Below are 14233 nucleotides of genomic sequence, written 5' to 3'. Positions count from 1 at the left end.
TTGTTGGAGCTCTGGCTCTGCCTTGGTTCCCGGTGTGACCTTGAGTGAGTCACTTCTCTCAGGCCTGCCTCTCCATCTGTTCAGTTAGAGGATCCCATCCGTCTGAGGCTCTGATCCTTAACGAGTCCGTGCTGCCAAACAAACAACTTACAGATGGGAGTGACTGCTTGTAAGTCAACTAAGAGAGCGATTATTTGCAGAGGGCCTGGATCTCTTGTAGTGGTCTACTCCGTTATACCTGCTGGGTTCACAGAAATGCCTCATGTTTATATACAACCTCCCAGTGACCCTAGGAGAAAGATATCGGATGAAGAAATTGAATCTCAGGGCAGTTAAGCAACTTCTCTAAGGTCACACAGTTAGTTAAGTGGCAGAGCCAGAATTCGGACCCAGGGCCACATAACTCCAAAACCCACAGCCCTTTCCCTGTGTCATGCTGCTTCCTATGAAGCAGCAAGGGCCTGGGTTAGGGAGGGGCTGTGGGAAGAGACAGAAATGATGGTGGTGGGGTGAAAGCATTCTTGATATTTCTTGTCCCTTCTCCCTGCATAATGGGGTCTCCCCTTCCTTCTTCTCATACCTATTTATATGGGTCTGACTTTACTCCTGGCCTTGTATGAGGGATCAGAATCCTTACTCTTTTTTTTTTTTAAGATTGTATTTATTTACTTTTAGAGAGAGGGAGAAAAAGGAGGGAAACACTGATGTGTGAGAGAAACAGCAATCAGTTGCCTCTTGCACGCCCTCAACTGGGGACCGGGCTCGCAACCCAGGCATGTGCCCTGACTGGGAATCGAACCAGCGATCTTTTGGTTTGCAGGCCAGTGCTCAATCTACTGAGACCCACCAGCCAGGGCAGAATCCTTATTTTTGAGCCTCATTGGAAAAGGAATAGGGAAAGACTTGAAGTAATATCACTTCCTCCCATTTTTAAAATGTGTTACATTTTAAAAAGGGTTTTCACAACTGTCCCCTCACTTGATCTTCACGGTCCAGATGGGTGTGCCCCCATTTTACAGAGGAGGAAACTGGGGCCTAGAGAAGAGAAGTGAGTCACCAAAGGCCGTCTGGCCCCCGGATTCCCAGAAGGCCCTTTCCCTGCAGTGTTGCTGTCCAGGCTGGGTCCTGAAGTTGCAGACCTAGGGTTTTCAGTGAGAGCAAGACGAGCCCAAGGTATCCTCCACCCATGTTTCTCCCTTTATGCTGGGCCCCCCTTCTAGGCCAGGGGAGAAGGACGTTGACTTCGGTAGGAAAATCCTATAGACTGGGCTCTAGTCCGTTCTGCCCAGCTGTGTCTCTGACTTCAGGAAGTGTAGGCCCCTCCGCAGGCTCTCCCCATCTGTAGGATGGAAGGGTCCCACCTCACCGAATGGTGGTGAGAGCCCAGGGAGACACAGGGTGGGAAACTCTTTAGAAGCTGAAGGATGAATGCTCCATCAGGGCCTGGAGGGGAGTGGGGAGGGTAGAGAGGACCCCTCTTCAGAATTGGCTGGGCCTTGCCCGGGTTGCTCTGCTGCTCCCTTCATTTCCAGGGCAGGGGGCTTTCCCAGCCCCAAGGCTGAGCCTCATCAGAGTTCGTCTCCCAGCTCCTGTTTGTTCTGTCTGTCAGGAGGGCCAGATCTACTGCGGCCTCATGACCTGCCCGGAACCAGGCTGCCCCGCACCCCTCCCGCTGCCCAGCTCCTGCTGCCAGGCCTGCAAAAGTGAGTCTGTCCCTAGATCAGGCAGTGCCCACCCATCCCACCCCAGAGACCCAGCCATGGACTGTTAGAGCAGGGGGGAGCTCAGGGGACACTCAGCATGCAGCAGACCCTTCCTTCCTCAAGGCTGGGGGCTTAGCCCAGCCCTCCCAGAAAGCTGAGCCTGCCACAGAGGCGCATGTGCATTTTTTATTGCAATCCCAGGGAGCAGGAGGGAGGGATGGGGGAGTAAGGCAGGCAAGGAAGGAGAAACAATGTAAGAGTGTATTGGGGAGCTGCCTCTGCTTGGTATCCAGTGTGACCTATTGCTCTAAGTCATCCTCTGCTTCTCAGGAAAGTCTGGGGTTGACAGGAAGAGTAAGAATTTGTCCCCCGGCCACTAAATGATATTGGTCCAGATTCACCCCATGTTGAAGTCCCTCGTACTCCCCTCTTATGAGTGCACATGTGGGTGCTAGGCTGCCCTGGGAATAGGAGGCAGGAGTGGAGTGGGGGCGGGAGACATGGACAGGAGGTGTGGACATGAGGGTAGGTGTTGGCAGACTGAGCCTGAGGTAAGTGGGCAGCAGCCCTGGCGGGGAGCCGGGGCGGGGAGGGGGGGCGCTGCTGAAGTCCCTGCAATCAGATGAGGCCAGAGGATCAGAAGAGGCACAGGAGAGGGACCTGCACAGGCAGGGACCACATCTCCTCCTGCCATCCTCACGGTAGAGCTGGGCACAGGTCTGGGCTCACCGGGGCTCACAGCACACGTGCCAAGCAGAATCCAGACAGAATCTCTGCAGAGGACAGAGACAGGCTAACACATCGGCTAGTGAAGGGCAACGGGCTTAGGCAGAATGAAGTACACAGACGGTCGGGCCCTGGACCAGGAGCCAGATGACGCCAGTGTAGTCCTGTTTCTTCCAGGGATTTCCTGCAGATTCCTTCCCCTCTGTGGGCCTCAGCTATACCATGTATGTACTCAGCCCTTGGCCTCAGCGGTTTCTAATGGACAGTCTAATTCCAGCGTGCTTGGTCTTTGAACCAGGAATGCTTGGAGGACGCCAGATTGTATGTGATGCAGGGGCTTGGAAGAGAGAAGCCCACTCAGGCTTTAGGAAGTCCCAGGGCTCCAAAGGGCCTTGTGTGCTGGATCCCTAGGAGGTGGGAGATGGCAGAGTCCTAGGGTGTCCCAGCTGGAGGGAGCTGCGCAGGAGTGTGATGTGTAGACCTGGTGACTTCAAGTGTGGCTGGATAGAGTGGCTTCCCAGGGAACTGCAACCAAGCAGGCTGCAGGGATGGGATCCTGGGCCATCCATGATGGGCACCAAACAAGGTGCTCTGGCCCAGCCAAGCAGTTCAGTCCTGATAGTGACGAGGAGGTCCGTGTGTGGAAACTGAGGCAGCACCCCAGATGTGGGACTTCATCATCCCAAGGATGAGGAGAGGCTATAATGAGAAGTGGGAATAAGCCCCCACTGGGACAAAGGGACCTGCTGATGTTCGGGGGCTGCAGAGGCAGCACTTGGCCTTGGAGGGGCAGAGCCTAGAGGTAGAGGCCTGAGGGCTCCAGCCGGCAAGGCTGAGGAGGCAGAGGCTGACCCGACTTCCCTTCACATTTCCAGATGGGTCAAGTGAGAAGTCAGCTGAAGAGAACACCACACAGTCACACCGTGGGGTGGTGAGTGCCCAGCTTTCTTGCCCAGATGGGGAGAGGAGGTGAGGTGGGCTGGGATCCAGGTCCTAAGTCTCCATGACTCTAGAGCAAGCAAGAGTAGTTATTGTCCTCATTTCTCATCTGTCCCCTGGGTCAGCTCCATCAGCCCCACCATGTCCAGCCCCTGTCGCTAGCCTTCCACTATGGCTCCTATCAGGACTGATGGGCCAGGAGGGGCCGAGGAAAAAGCACCAAACAAGCAGGAGCAGACCCCAAACTTGCCGATTTCCCTCCTGGGAAATTCTTTGTCCCATCCACAGCCTGTGCCTGTCCTTATTCAGGCCACCTCTGAGCAGCACGATCCCCTGGAGGGAGTGGCCTCTGATTTGGGTCAGACTTCCCGACCCAGCCCCAAGGTGCTGGTTCTTTGTCTGGGGGCTACCTCTCTGTCCCCCACCTCCTCTTCACCCCTTTCGGTCTTAGTCTAGAGTTAACATAAGCTAAACTGCCCAGCTCTCTCTGGTCGGAGAGGAAAGGGCGGAGAATGAGCTCACATACTGACTCAAGGCACCCCCCTACTTGCCCCCCCCCCATCTGTGCTGTCTGCAATGTGACCAACTGCACCTGCTCTTGCAGCCTGGGTCACCTGGACCCTGGGGGACTGGAGGCTGGGCTCCCCTTCCCTGAGACTCCCCCGGGGTCTGACCAATGAGCTCCCCTTCTCCTCTGCCAACTCATCCCCTTCCCAGCCGTGCCTTCTCGGATGGGGGCCTCTGCCACAAGACCTGAGCCAGGCTGTCCCCTTTCCTTCACATCCTCCCCCTGGGAGGCAATGTGCTAAGTGAAACCTAACCCGGCTTAGTTCCAGGCCCTGAGCAGCTACTTGCTGGGTGATGTGGGCAAGTCACCATTTGGGGATTGGGCTCTTCAATTCCTTCTTGCCTCTATTCCACTTGACAAGCATTTCCTAGAGGCCTCCTATGTGTCTGGGCATGTGCTGGGGCCTGAGACCCAGAGTCTGCTTTGGGAGCTCTTGTGGGCTCAGTCCAGACAATAAAGGACTAACTGAGACCGTACAGGGCAGGAAGGGGCTGTAGAAGAAGGAACGTGAGTGATGTGGGGAAAGTGAGGTGGGTTAAAATTCTGCCGCTTGCTCCCAGACCACTTGTTCCTCTCCCATGGCCAAGAGCTGCCAATCCCCACTCTGAGCTGCGAAGCCCCTGCCCTGTTACACTGCCCTCACCACACAGCTTTTGCTTTCACTGCCAGCCCTCCCAGCCGGTCTGGAGGGGCAGGGGCTCCAGAGCTCAGGAAAGGGGGCCTCTGGATGGGCCTGCTCCTCATCTTCCTGTCCCACGGGATTCTGGTGGGACCTTCAGCGGCCTGTCTCCTTGTCCCATCACCTGACTCTTCTCAAAGAGGAACCTCCTGAACCTCATCCTCACTACAGTCTCGCATTCTATCTCTTAAATATTAAGTTCTCCAGGTCCCTAATCACTCATGTCACCCAGATAAAGCCCTCACACCCTCTGCCCACCCGGCCCCAAGGCACCCACTCTGACAGGCCTAAGAAGGGCTTGGTGGAGGATGGATCTCCAAAGTACCCTCCTCCGAGTTTCCAAGGGTCCGTGGTCTGAGTGCATCCTAGGCCCCATCCCGGTGTTCCTTCTGTCCCTGGCCGGCGCCCTCTCCTCACCAGGCAGTCGCGCTGGTGTCTGCCCTCAGGCCGCTCACTGCAGCCTGTCTTGCCACGCCTTCCCTGGCAGTGGCGCATCAGCGATCTCCATCCTTCCTGCCCTTTGCAGAGGCATCCCCAGGATCCCTGTTCGGGGGACGGTGGGAGAAAGAGAGGCCTGGGCACCCCGGCCCCCACTGGGCTCAGCTCCCCTCTGGGCTTCATCCCTCACCACTTCCGCCCGAAGGGGGCGGGCAGCACGACTGTCAAGATCGTCCTGAAGGAGAAACACAAGAAAGGTGGGGACTGGAACCTCCTTCAACCCCTGCGGTGGGACAAGGGGGACCCCAGCTGCTCCTACCTCCTGCTCCTGTACCCCCGACTCAGTGAGTCTCCAATCTCAATTTGGCTGTGAGCTTATAGACTCATAGAGCATAAAACTGAAGGTGGCCTTAAAGGACATAAGGTCTAGTCCTCCGCTTTGACAGGTGAGGACACTGAGGCTCAGAGGTACCGAGTTAGAGACAGAACCAGTCTCGGAACTGGGACTGTGGGTCAGCACAACCACGAGCATCTGCCATGACTTTGCTGGGAACTGAGGAGCACAGAACAGAGTGACGAAAAGTGGCCCCTGTCCTTGAGGGGCTCCAGACATGTAAATAATTGCTGCGACCTAAGGAAGTGCTGGCAGAAAGTTTTTGACAAAGGAAGGAGCAGGCAGAGCTGGGCTGCAGGAAGACAGTCAGAGTAGAGTGGGGAGGGAGGCCACGCAGGCAGCCACGGCGGCAGTGGGAGGGTGCCCCGACTGGTGGTGGAGCGGCGGTGGCTGCAGAGGCATCTGTCCCAGCCCTTTTTTGTACAGATGGGACACTGAGACTGAGAAATGGGAAGGGGTCTGCCAGGTCTCCCACTGTGAGGCCATCTCCCGCCTTGCTCCAACCAGAGGGGCCCGTGAGGGCAGGAGGACTCTCCATCTTCAGCAAGTCCTTACTGGGCATGCCTCAGCGCTGAGTGCTGAGATGGTGGGATGTCAGGGACGTGGGGCCAGTTTTATACCCTGGCTTCCACTTCGCAGGCAGTGTGGCTGGGCCAGACTGGTGGAGCAGGGACTCCCCAAGGCCCCACCCCCACCTACTACTTGACTCTGGCCAGAGTCCGAGGCACTGACCCTGCGCCCTTTCTGCCCTCCTTGGCTCAGCCTGCGTGCATGGCGGAAAGACATACTCACACGGGGAGGTGTGGCACCCAGCCTTTCGCTCCTTTGGACCCCTGCCCTGCATCCTGTGCACCTGTCAGGACGGCCGCCAGGACTGCCAGCGGGTGACCTGCCCCACTGAGTACCCCTGCCATCACCCCGAGAAAGTGGCCGGAAAGTGCTGCAAGATTTGCCCAGGTACAAAGAGGTGCTGGGGGCAGGGAGGCACTAGCCGGAGTGAGCGTGGGGATTCTCTGCCCAGGGCACAGACACTTGGAACGTCTCCGACGGGGATGGAGAGAGGACTCAGAGCCACAGGACGCAGGGGTTTTGGATGCACAGCATGTTAGAAGCAGCCGTGGAAAATGCCAGGCTTGTAATACATTCCTGTGGAGCCATCTAATGTTACAGAGACAGATTCGGAGGCTCTCAGATGTATATATATAGAATCAAATAGTGTTCTGGATTCTGTGAAGTCTTAGGAGATCAGGACTTTTTTAAGAGGAATAGCCAATGTTTACTGAGCATTTACCACGTGCCGGGTAGGCATTTTGCATGTACGAGTTCACGTAATCCTCACCACAACGGACAAGGCAGCTATCTGTCTCCATTCTAAAGAACAAGAAGATAAATACCTTGTTCTAGGTCACACAACTAACTGTGAGTGACAGAGCCGGGATTTGAACCCTCGTCTGTCTGACTGCAAAGACCATACATACTCTTGGCCTTTGTTGTTTTCCTTCAACCCTCATCTGCATGTGGGAAAACTGAGACCCCGAGAAGAGAAGGGACTTCCTAAGTCACACAGCAAAGTAGTAGTGGAGCTGGAAGCAGAACTCAGGCCTCCAGACTTGCTGGCTGAGTGCTTTCGACAATGTCCTGTGACCCTAGGACTAGTGAGTGTGCGAAGGGGACATCTGAGTATCTCATTGAGAAGCATAGCTGGCGTGAGGGGCAGGCTATCCCCTGCAGCCCAGAAAGAAGGTAGTAGGTGGGGTCGAAGGTACAGGGTGAGGTTGTGCCCTGACCACATCTCGTACAAGGGCTGGGTTGGAAAAGCTGGAAGGAGAGGAATGGGGAAGAGAAAGAGGAGGCAAACGTGCACTGAGAATCTGCTAGTGCCAGGTGGTGTCACGTGTTTCATTTAATTCTCACAACTCACTGATTTAACAAAGGACGTAACTGAGTGGCTGCAATCACCCTAGGTCTCCACCTACCCCAGCATCTGATGTCCGGTCATTGGAGTTTGCATTCGCTTGCTTACCGACTTACGTATCTAACTTAGTGTTGTGAGCTCAGACAAGTTACTTTACCTTCCTGAGCTTCAGACACAGAGTTGGTGGAAATGCTTTATGAATTGTATATCAAAATCCAAACATAAGAAATAATTATTATTTGTCAGAGTAATATGCTAGTGGGACAGGGTCAGGGAGGGAGCATGACAGGATTGTGCCTGGACCACAGGGGCAAGGGGACAGGGCTCAACTTAAATTCGCCGTGAGCCTGGCTGAGGCTCACCCCTGGGCTGCTTGCTTCACAAACACACCTGGTCTTCAGCCCCGCCACCAGCACCCAGTCCATTTCCCCTGAAAAATACTGAGACTGCAGCAGCTCTTAGCTGGACATCTCTAAGGCTTCCTAACTATAAGAGTCTAGAAGAGGGCGTGTGTGTAGGGACTAAGTCCTTCAGTCCCTGAAAACTAGTCAGGGAATGTTGGTACATGGGAAGCTCTGGGGAATGTTCTTGAAATTCCAGCATGTCAAAGCTTTAAGACTGTGTTCTGTCTGGCACCAAACAACATCCACACCACCCCCACCACCTCCATCCTCACCCCCACCGCCCCCCCACCACTGCAGTTGCCACGTCACGATCACTGCCACCACCTCTTCCCCCACCACAGCCACTGCCAGCATTACTTTCATCACCCCCTCCAACCCTCGCAAACCTTCACTGTGCGCGTGTCCTTTGAGAGCCTGTGCTTGCTGTGAGTGACTCAAAAGACTTGGATGGAGGGCATGGTTCCTGCTCTTCACTTGATGGGTCTCTTTTAAAGAGAAAACACGCCCAAGTGAAGCAACGCAAGGCAGTGCGGGGTTAAGGGCATGAGTGGGGCAGTGGGAGGAAACAGCGGGCTGCCTGGAGGAGGTGGAATATGAGCTGGGCCCTGAAGGGTGGGAAGTTTTCTGATATGCTAATCAGTAGGGGTGAATGGGGGAGATGCTCCCTCTCTCTTCCCCAGAGACCTCCTTCTCTTCCCAGGGCACCAGACGTTTCCCAAGGACCGTAGAGACCCTGAGGGGGATGTCAGACCAGTGGCCCCTCTTTCTGAGCCCACAGGGGTGGGGAGACAGAGCATTCACAAGCTCCTTGTCTCTCCCAGAGGACAAGGCAGACCCTGGCCACAGTGCGATCGGTGCCACCCGGTGTCCGAAGGCGCCGGGCCGGGTCCTCGTGCACACGTCAGTGTCCCCACATCCAGACAACCTGCGTCGCTTTGCCCTTGAGCGTGAGGCCTCTGAGCAGGTGGACATCTACCTCTGGAAGCTGGTCAAAGGTGAGCATCGGCAAACTCCCAGCTAGGCATACCTCTGCCCTGTCCCCCTTCCCGAGCTCCAGGCCCCTCAGGGGCCTTACGGCCACATTTGGTTGATCAAGTGCCTTTGGCCCAGGAAGACCTGTCCCTGGCCATCCTTCCAGAGTGTCCCTGATTCCACGATAGAGAAGACACTGATTCCGTCTGAATCTCCGACAGTTCTGATAAGCTCACCTACTCTGAGATGCCAGGGCCTCCAAGTGCTCCCTCTCCTGGGGGGAAGGGGCAGTTGCACCTTGCAAGGAGTCAGGACAGACTGGTGCCTACCCTGACGAGATAGACAGATGTCTCTTGGTGGAACCCCAGCATTTTGCGAGGGGAGGTCTATTCCAGCAGGAGGCCCTCACAGCATCCTCACAGCAGGAGGGCCTCCAAGCTGGTTTCACGTATCCTCTTCAATACTGTAGAGTCTCTCTCTCCAAGGTAAGTTAAAATCAGAATGTATTTCTCATTCTGTGAGACACTTACCCTATTGAACAGGCTACTTGTGTCACCAAATGAAGGTCCAGAGGAGCTTTCCTCTTGATAGGGAAATTGCTGAGATTTCTGCTTTCTGGCTCTCTTGAGAAACACAAATCCCCTCAGTGCAGTAAAACCAGCTAAGTCCTTTACCTGTAAATTAGTTCTAAGGTCACTTTTTCTCTACTGATGGGTTTGGCTGGGGGTGGGGGTGGTGAAAGAGGGGACAATAAGAAGGAGTCAATAAAGGGATAATAAGAATAATGACAATGATAAAAACCAACGTGTGAAACACTTTAGAATTTATGAAGTGCTTTCACGTTCACTATCTCGTTTGATACTGAGCGATCCTGAGAGTTAGGTGTTATTATCCCCATTTTACAGATGAGGAAACTGAGGCTCAGAGAGGTGAAGTACCTGGCTCAAGGCCACACAGCCAGTAAGTGGAGGAACTAGAGCCCATGTCTTGTGACGTCAGATGCGGCTCTTTCCCTGCTCTGCTCCGCCCCCTGGCGTGGGAGGAATGGATGAAGAAGGCGGAGCTGTTCAGCCCGGACAAGAGAAGACTCAGGGGGACAGGACCACTGGCGTCATGGCTCTGAAGGACTGCCCCAGGCGGAGGGAGCAGCTGTGTTCTGACCGCAAGGGTCAACAAGCAGGGCTTTAGAATCAGACCTGGGTTTAAATCCCAGCCCTGCCATTTCTTAGCCGTGTGGTCTTGGGCAATCACTCGACCTCTCTGGGCCTCAGTTTTCTCTTCTGTTAATAGGGGCGGAGGGTTTTTGGAGGACTAAATGAAGTAACAGAAGTACAGCCCCTGACCTATAAGAGGTGTTAACAATGTTACTATCCTTCTCATCCCACCTCATTAACTCCGTTAGAAATGCTGTGAAGCCGGTTTCAACCAATGAGGAAAGCACTTTCTCATCCTTAGATCCTTTCTGTAATGAAGGGAGGGAGCAAGCTCCATTCACGGGAGTGTGCAGACAAGGTCTGGGTGGGGGTTCTTCCAGAAGCTGGGGAGTAACCCTTACAATCCTTTTGTACCTTGAGATTCCATCAGTCCCTGGGCAGGTGCTGGCTGCATGTTCACTCTAGGACTCGCCCCCCAGCCCCCACCACATGCCGGGCCCACGGAGAGCAGTCCTTCAGTGACCTGGCTGCAGCAAGAGCTCACTTCATGGAAGATGGGCCTGGGGCTGGACAGGGTTTAGAAGGGCCCGAGGGGGCACTGTAGGCAGGGTGGCGGCAGCAGCCACAGACTCTGGCTCTAGGGCCCATGCTTATGTGCCCTGTGCTCTGCGATTGGGGTGTAGCAGGCACTGGGTATAATGTGCTTCATTTAATCCACATAAGGCAACTGGAGGGAATGTGTCAATGCCCTATGTTGCAGATAAGAAAACTGAGTCTGAGAGGTAAAATGACTCACTCAAAGTCACACAGTTGAAGCAATAAAGACTCAAGTCTAGTTCTGACTGTCCCTGGTGCTGCGGCCACAGAGGTGAACTTATGCTTTCAGGGAGCTGCCTGAGGAAGGTCAAGGTGTGCCTGGAATGGTGCAGGGGCGAGTCTCATTACCACCAGGCCCAGCAGAAGAGAAACGAAGTGGGGTGGTGTAGGGGCTTTTCACCTTCACAGTGCCAGGCCCTGCTATTCTGTCCTGCCTCACTGCCCATCCAGTTCCCATTGCCTCCCGTCCCTGACCAAGGGAATCAAGTGCTCCAGGGTGAGACTGTGGGCAGGAAACCTGCACCGTTCTCTCACACAGAAAGTGGAAACTGCAGGCCTTGGGGGCTGGGAGAGGGAGGAGAGAATTGGCCTGGAGACAAAGTGAGCAGGTGGCTGTTGCGACCTGGGCTAAGTGAGGCCACACCACAGTGGAGGGGGGGGTTGGGGAGGTGCATGGAGCCCCAGACTCCAGAAGCTGAATAGAGAGTTGGCTTAGGGCTGAGGGCCTTTTAGATTCTGGCGTTCCAGAGTTAAAGGGGCCTTAGGGACCTCAATTCCTATCCCCACCTGGGAAGGAAGTCCCCCTGTGGCCTCCTTGTTGTCTCCAGTGCCCATACGCCCACCCGCCTCCGGACAGGTGATTGACTTCCAGCACTGTGGATGGCTCTGCGCTGAGCTGAGTGAGCCTGTCCTATTTCCTGGGACTCACCTACCAGTGCCACCTTTGCCCTGAGGGTCCACAGAGTCCCGCTGCCCTCAGACCTGGCATGCCCTTCACAGAGCAAGAGGGACAACCGTGACCCTCAGGCCAGCTCTCGATTCCAGGCCTGAGAGCCAGTCTTCTGAATGCTTCCTCACAGGCTGGAGTGTGGGACCCACCTGCACCCCTGTTACCTCCTCTCCAGTGTGTGTTTTGGAGGGTGTGCAGGTGCAGACCTGGGGCAGAAGGACCCGCCCCCATCTCATGCTCTTGATACACCCTGGGCCTTTGGAGTGAGTCTCTCCCACATCCTGGTCCTTGGCACCTGGGCTGGGGATCCCAAGGACATTTCTGGCCTCCTGGACCTTAATCTCAGAGTCTGTGCTGTCCACGGCCCTTGGTGGGCTCCGACTCAGATTCCCATGAGCAAGGCCAGTTCTTGGTTTCCTTGAGGGCGGTGCTGACCTAGCAGAGACCTTGCTGTCACATCTGTTCTTTCTGGCCACAAACCCTGGTGGTAACAGCTGGTGCGACCTCACAGCCCATGTGTGCAAGGCCAGCACCGTGTGTGGTGCCAGTGGCCTGCTCCCCATGGAATGCAAACATCAGGAGGTCCAGAATAATACCTCATTCCCTTCAGGGCCCGGCCTAGATTGGGTACACATGTATTTGCTTATCCATCCATCCATCCAGGGATTCATTCATTCATTCATTCATTCTACATGCCTAATGTGGACCAGGCTCAGGGGACCCAGAGAGGAAAGCCCTTCAGGAGTTCCCAGTCTGGTAGGGGAGACAAGAATAGAGATAATGATAGCACATTACAAATAGATACAATCACCAACAGAGGCCAAGAGCTGTGGGTAATTATAACTTCCTCTTTGGGATCTGAGGAGGAAGGAAGTTACAACTACCAGGTCGGGGGGGGGGGGGGGGGGGGATGGGCAAAGGAAGACTTCTGGGCGAAGGCTTGAAGGATGAGCAAGAGTTCACCTGGTGGCAATAGAAGAAAGAGTTCCAGAGATGGGACAGTGTGTGTAAAGGCTCGGCCCCTCGGGGGTCTTCAAGTGGCTGGCTAGGGCTGGGGCACAGGCAAGGCCACTCAGGGTTGGTGACCTGAGCTGAAAGGGGGCTACAACTCTGACGCTTGTTAGTGTTTTGGTGTCTGAATAAGCACACCTACTGAGTTTTATCACACATTCTATGCTCAGAAAAAAGCCTGACTAGTTCATGCCTGGCAGCTTCCCTCCCCCGCCCCCTTCCTTTCCCCCTCCCTCAACCCTCCCTTCTACACTGTGGACAGGTGAGTGGTGGGAGCGCAGGACGGTGATGGTGACAGGAGGTCTGGGGGGGATGACAAACATGTATTTTCGAGTGACAGCAGGTGGGATCACACGTTAGATGGGGATTAAAAAGGGGTCAGAGTGCAGTGACTCAGGCGAGATGTGATGAGGCCCTAAGGGGGAGTGGCAGTGGGGACAGGTCCAAAAATTTAATCCACGGAAGTTGGTGTCTGATCAGAATAGGAGAGGGGAGGGAGGTGACAGGGTCCCTTCCAAGTCTGAGTCACCCCATCTCCCTGCTCCATGGCTCTGCCTATTCTGCTCATACCCTGTCTCTGCCCTCAGGAATCTTCCACTTGATTCAGATCAAGAAAGTCAGGAAGCAAGACTTCCAGAGAGAGGCACAGAACTTCCGGCTGCTCACCGGCACCCACGAAGGTGGGACTTGGGGCTGAGATGGGGGCCTGGGAAGAGAGCCTGGGAGAGGCCAGGGCTTCTCCAGGAGTTTCAGGTTGCTGGTGCTGGTTGGAGGTGGGGGTGGGGGGCTGTGGGCCGCAGACAGTTCCCGGCACAGGAATCCAGTGGGCGTCTGCGCCAGAGATTTCTCAACTCCGGTGCATAACAGCAGGAGGATAAAGCAGGGCCTGCTGGATTTCATCTTGGGACGGGGGACACAGGGCTGCAGGGAGGGGGGTCTGAGCCCCAAACTGTGCTGCTCTGCCCTCTCTACTGGAACATTTCCCCTTGGAACTCTCTTAACAACTTCCTTCTGATGCCCTTAATTTGCTCTACACCACACTGAAGGAGATTGAACCCAGGTGGGGCTTCAGGCAGGGGAGAAGTCACAGACGGGAGTGTCACCAACAGGTGTCAGGAAGCCAGCCCGGCCCCCAGCTGTTGGTTGGTCGAAGGCGGGGTCAGGTGCCAGACCTGATCCAGACGTGAGGGTGTGATGGGGTGCCCGCCTCCCTCCTCTCTGGGCTCCAAGCCCAGGGCCGTGCAGTCCTCCTTGCCCTGTGTCCTGCACCAGCCATGCTGCCTCTGGTGTGCAAACACGTACACACACCACACACCCCTGCACACACACCTACACCCGAAACTCTTCTGCTTTCTTTCATGCAGGTCACTGGAACGTCTTCCTAGCCCAGACCCCAGAGCTGAAGGTCATGGCCAGTCCAGACAAAGGGACCAAGACCTTATAACAAAGACCTAAACTGTTACAGATATGAGCTTTATCATTTTTGTTGTTAGATATTAATAAATAAGTTGCATTGCCCCTCCATCCTGCCTGCTGAGTCCATATCCAGTCTCCTCACATTCTCACAGTGACTGCAAGGCAGGCCTGGTTGTCCCCATTTTACAGGGCTGGACCCTGGGATGCAGAAGGGGCAGAGACTGGCCACTGTCCTCAAGGTGGGCTGTTACGGGAGCCAGGGCTAGCTCCCCCAGCCTTCCCGCGCAGGCCCTTGTCTGCCGCTGGGGCCTCTGCCCTGTTCGGGACTGCTTCCGTCCACAGCCCCGAGGTAGAGCCCTCCTGCTTTT

The 14233-nt window shown here is 55.3% G+C and overlaps 1 protein-coding gene across 2 annotated transcripts in view; it reads left to right on the top strand.

Annotated features, from left to right (window-relative positions):
- CHRDL2 (chordin like 2) overlaps nucleotides 1-13904 on the top strand; it is a 31221-nt gene extending 17317 nt beyond the window's left edge. Inside the window, exons 5-12 of one of the 2 annotated variants that reach the window (XM_024572797.3) lie at nucleotides 1610-1703; nucleotides 3305-3360; nucleotides 5142-5310; nucleotides 6210-6404; nucleotides 8588-8761; nucleotides 9644-9698; nucleotides 13037-13129; nucleotides 13814-13904. In XM_024572797.3, coding sequence (XP_024428565.1) covers nucleotides 1610-1703; nucleotides 3305-3360; nucleotides 5142-5310; nucleotides 6210-6404; nucleotides 8588-8761; nucleotides 9644-9698; nucleotides 13037-13129; nucleotides 13814-13904 — 927 coding nt within the window. The remainder of the gene's footprint in view (nucleotides 1-1609; nucleotides 1704-3304; nucleotides 3361-5141; nucleotides 5311-6209; nucleotides 6405-8587; nucleotides 8762-9643; nucleotides 9699-13036; nucleotides 13130-13813) is intronic. The other variant, XM_024572798.3, reaches the window with a different exon arrangement.
- Nucleotides 13905-14233: the final 329 nt, after the last annotated feature.

Source organism: Desmodus rotundus, chromosome 5, assembly GCF_022682495.2.
Source record: "Desmodus rotundus isolate HL8 chromosome 5, HLdesRot8A.1, whole genome shotgun sequence".
Taxonomy (NCBI): domain Eukaryota; kingdom Metazoa; phylum Chordata; class Mammalia; order Chiroptera; family Phyllostomidae; genus Desmodus; species Desmodus rotundus.
Note: the sequence above shows the minus strand (reverse complement) of the source record. Positions and strands in the feature narration are given on the sequence as shown.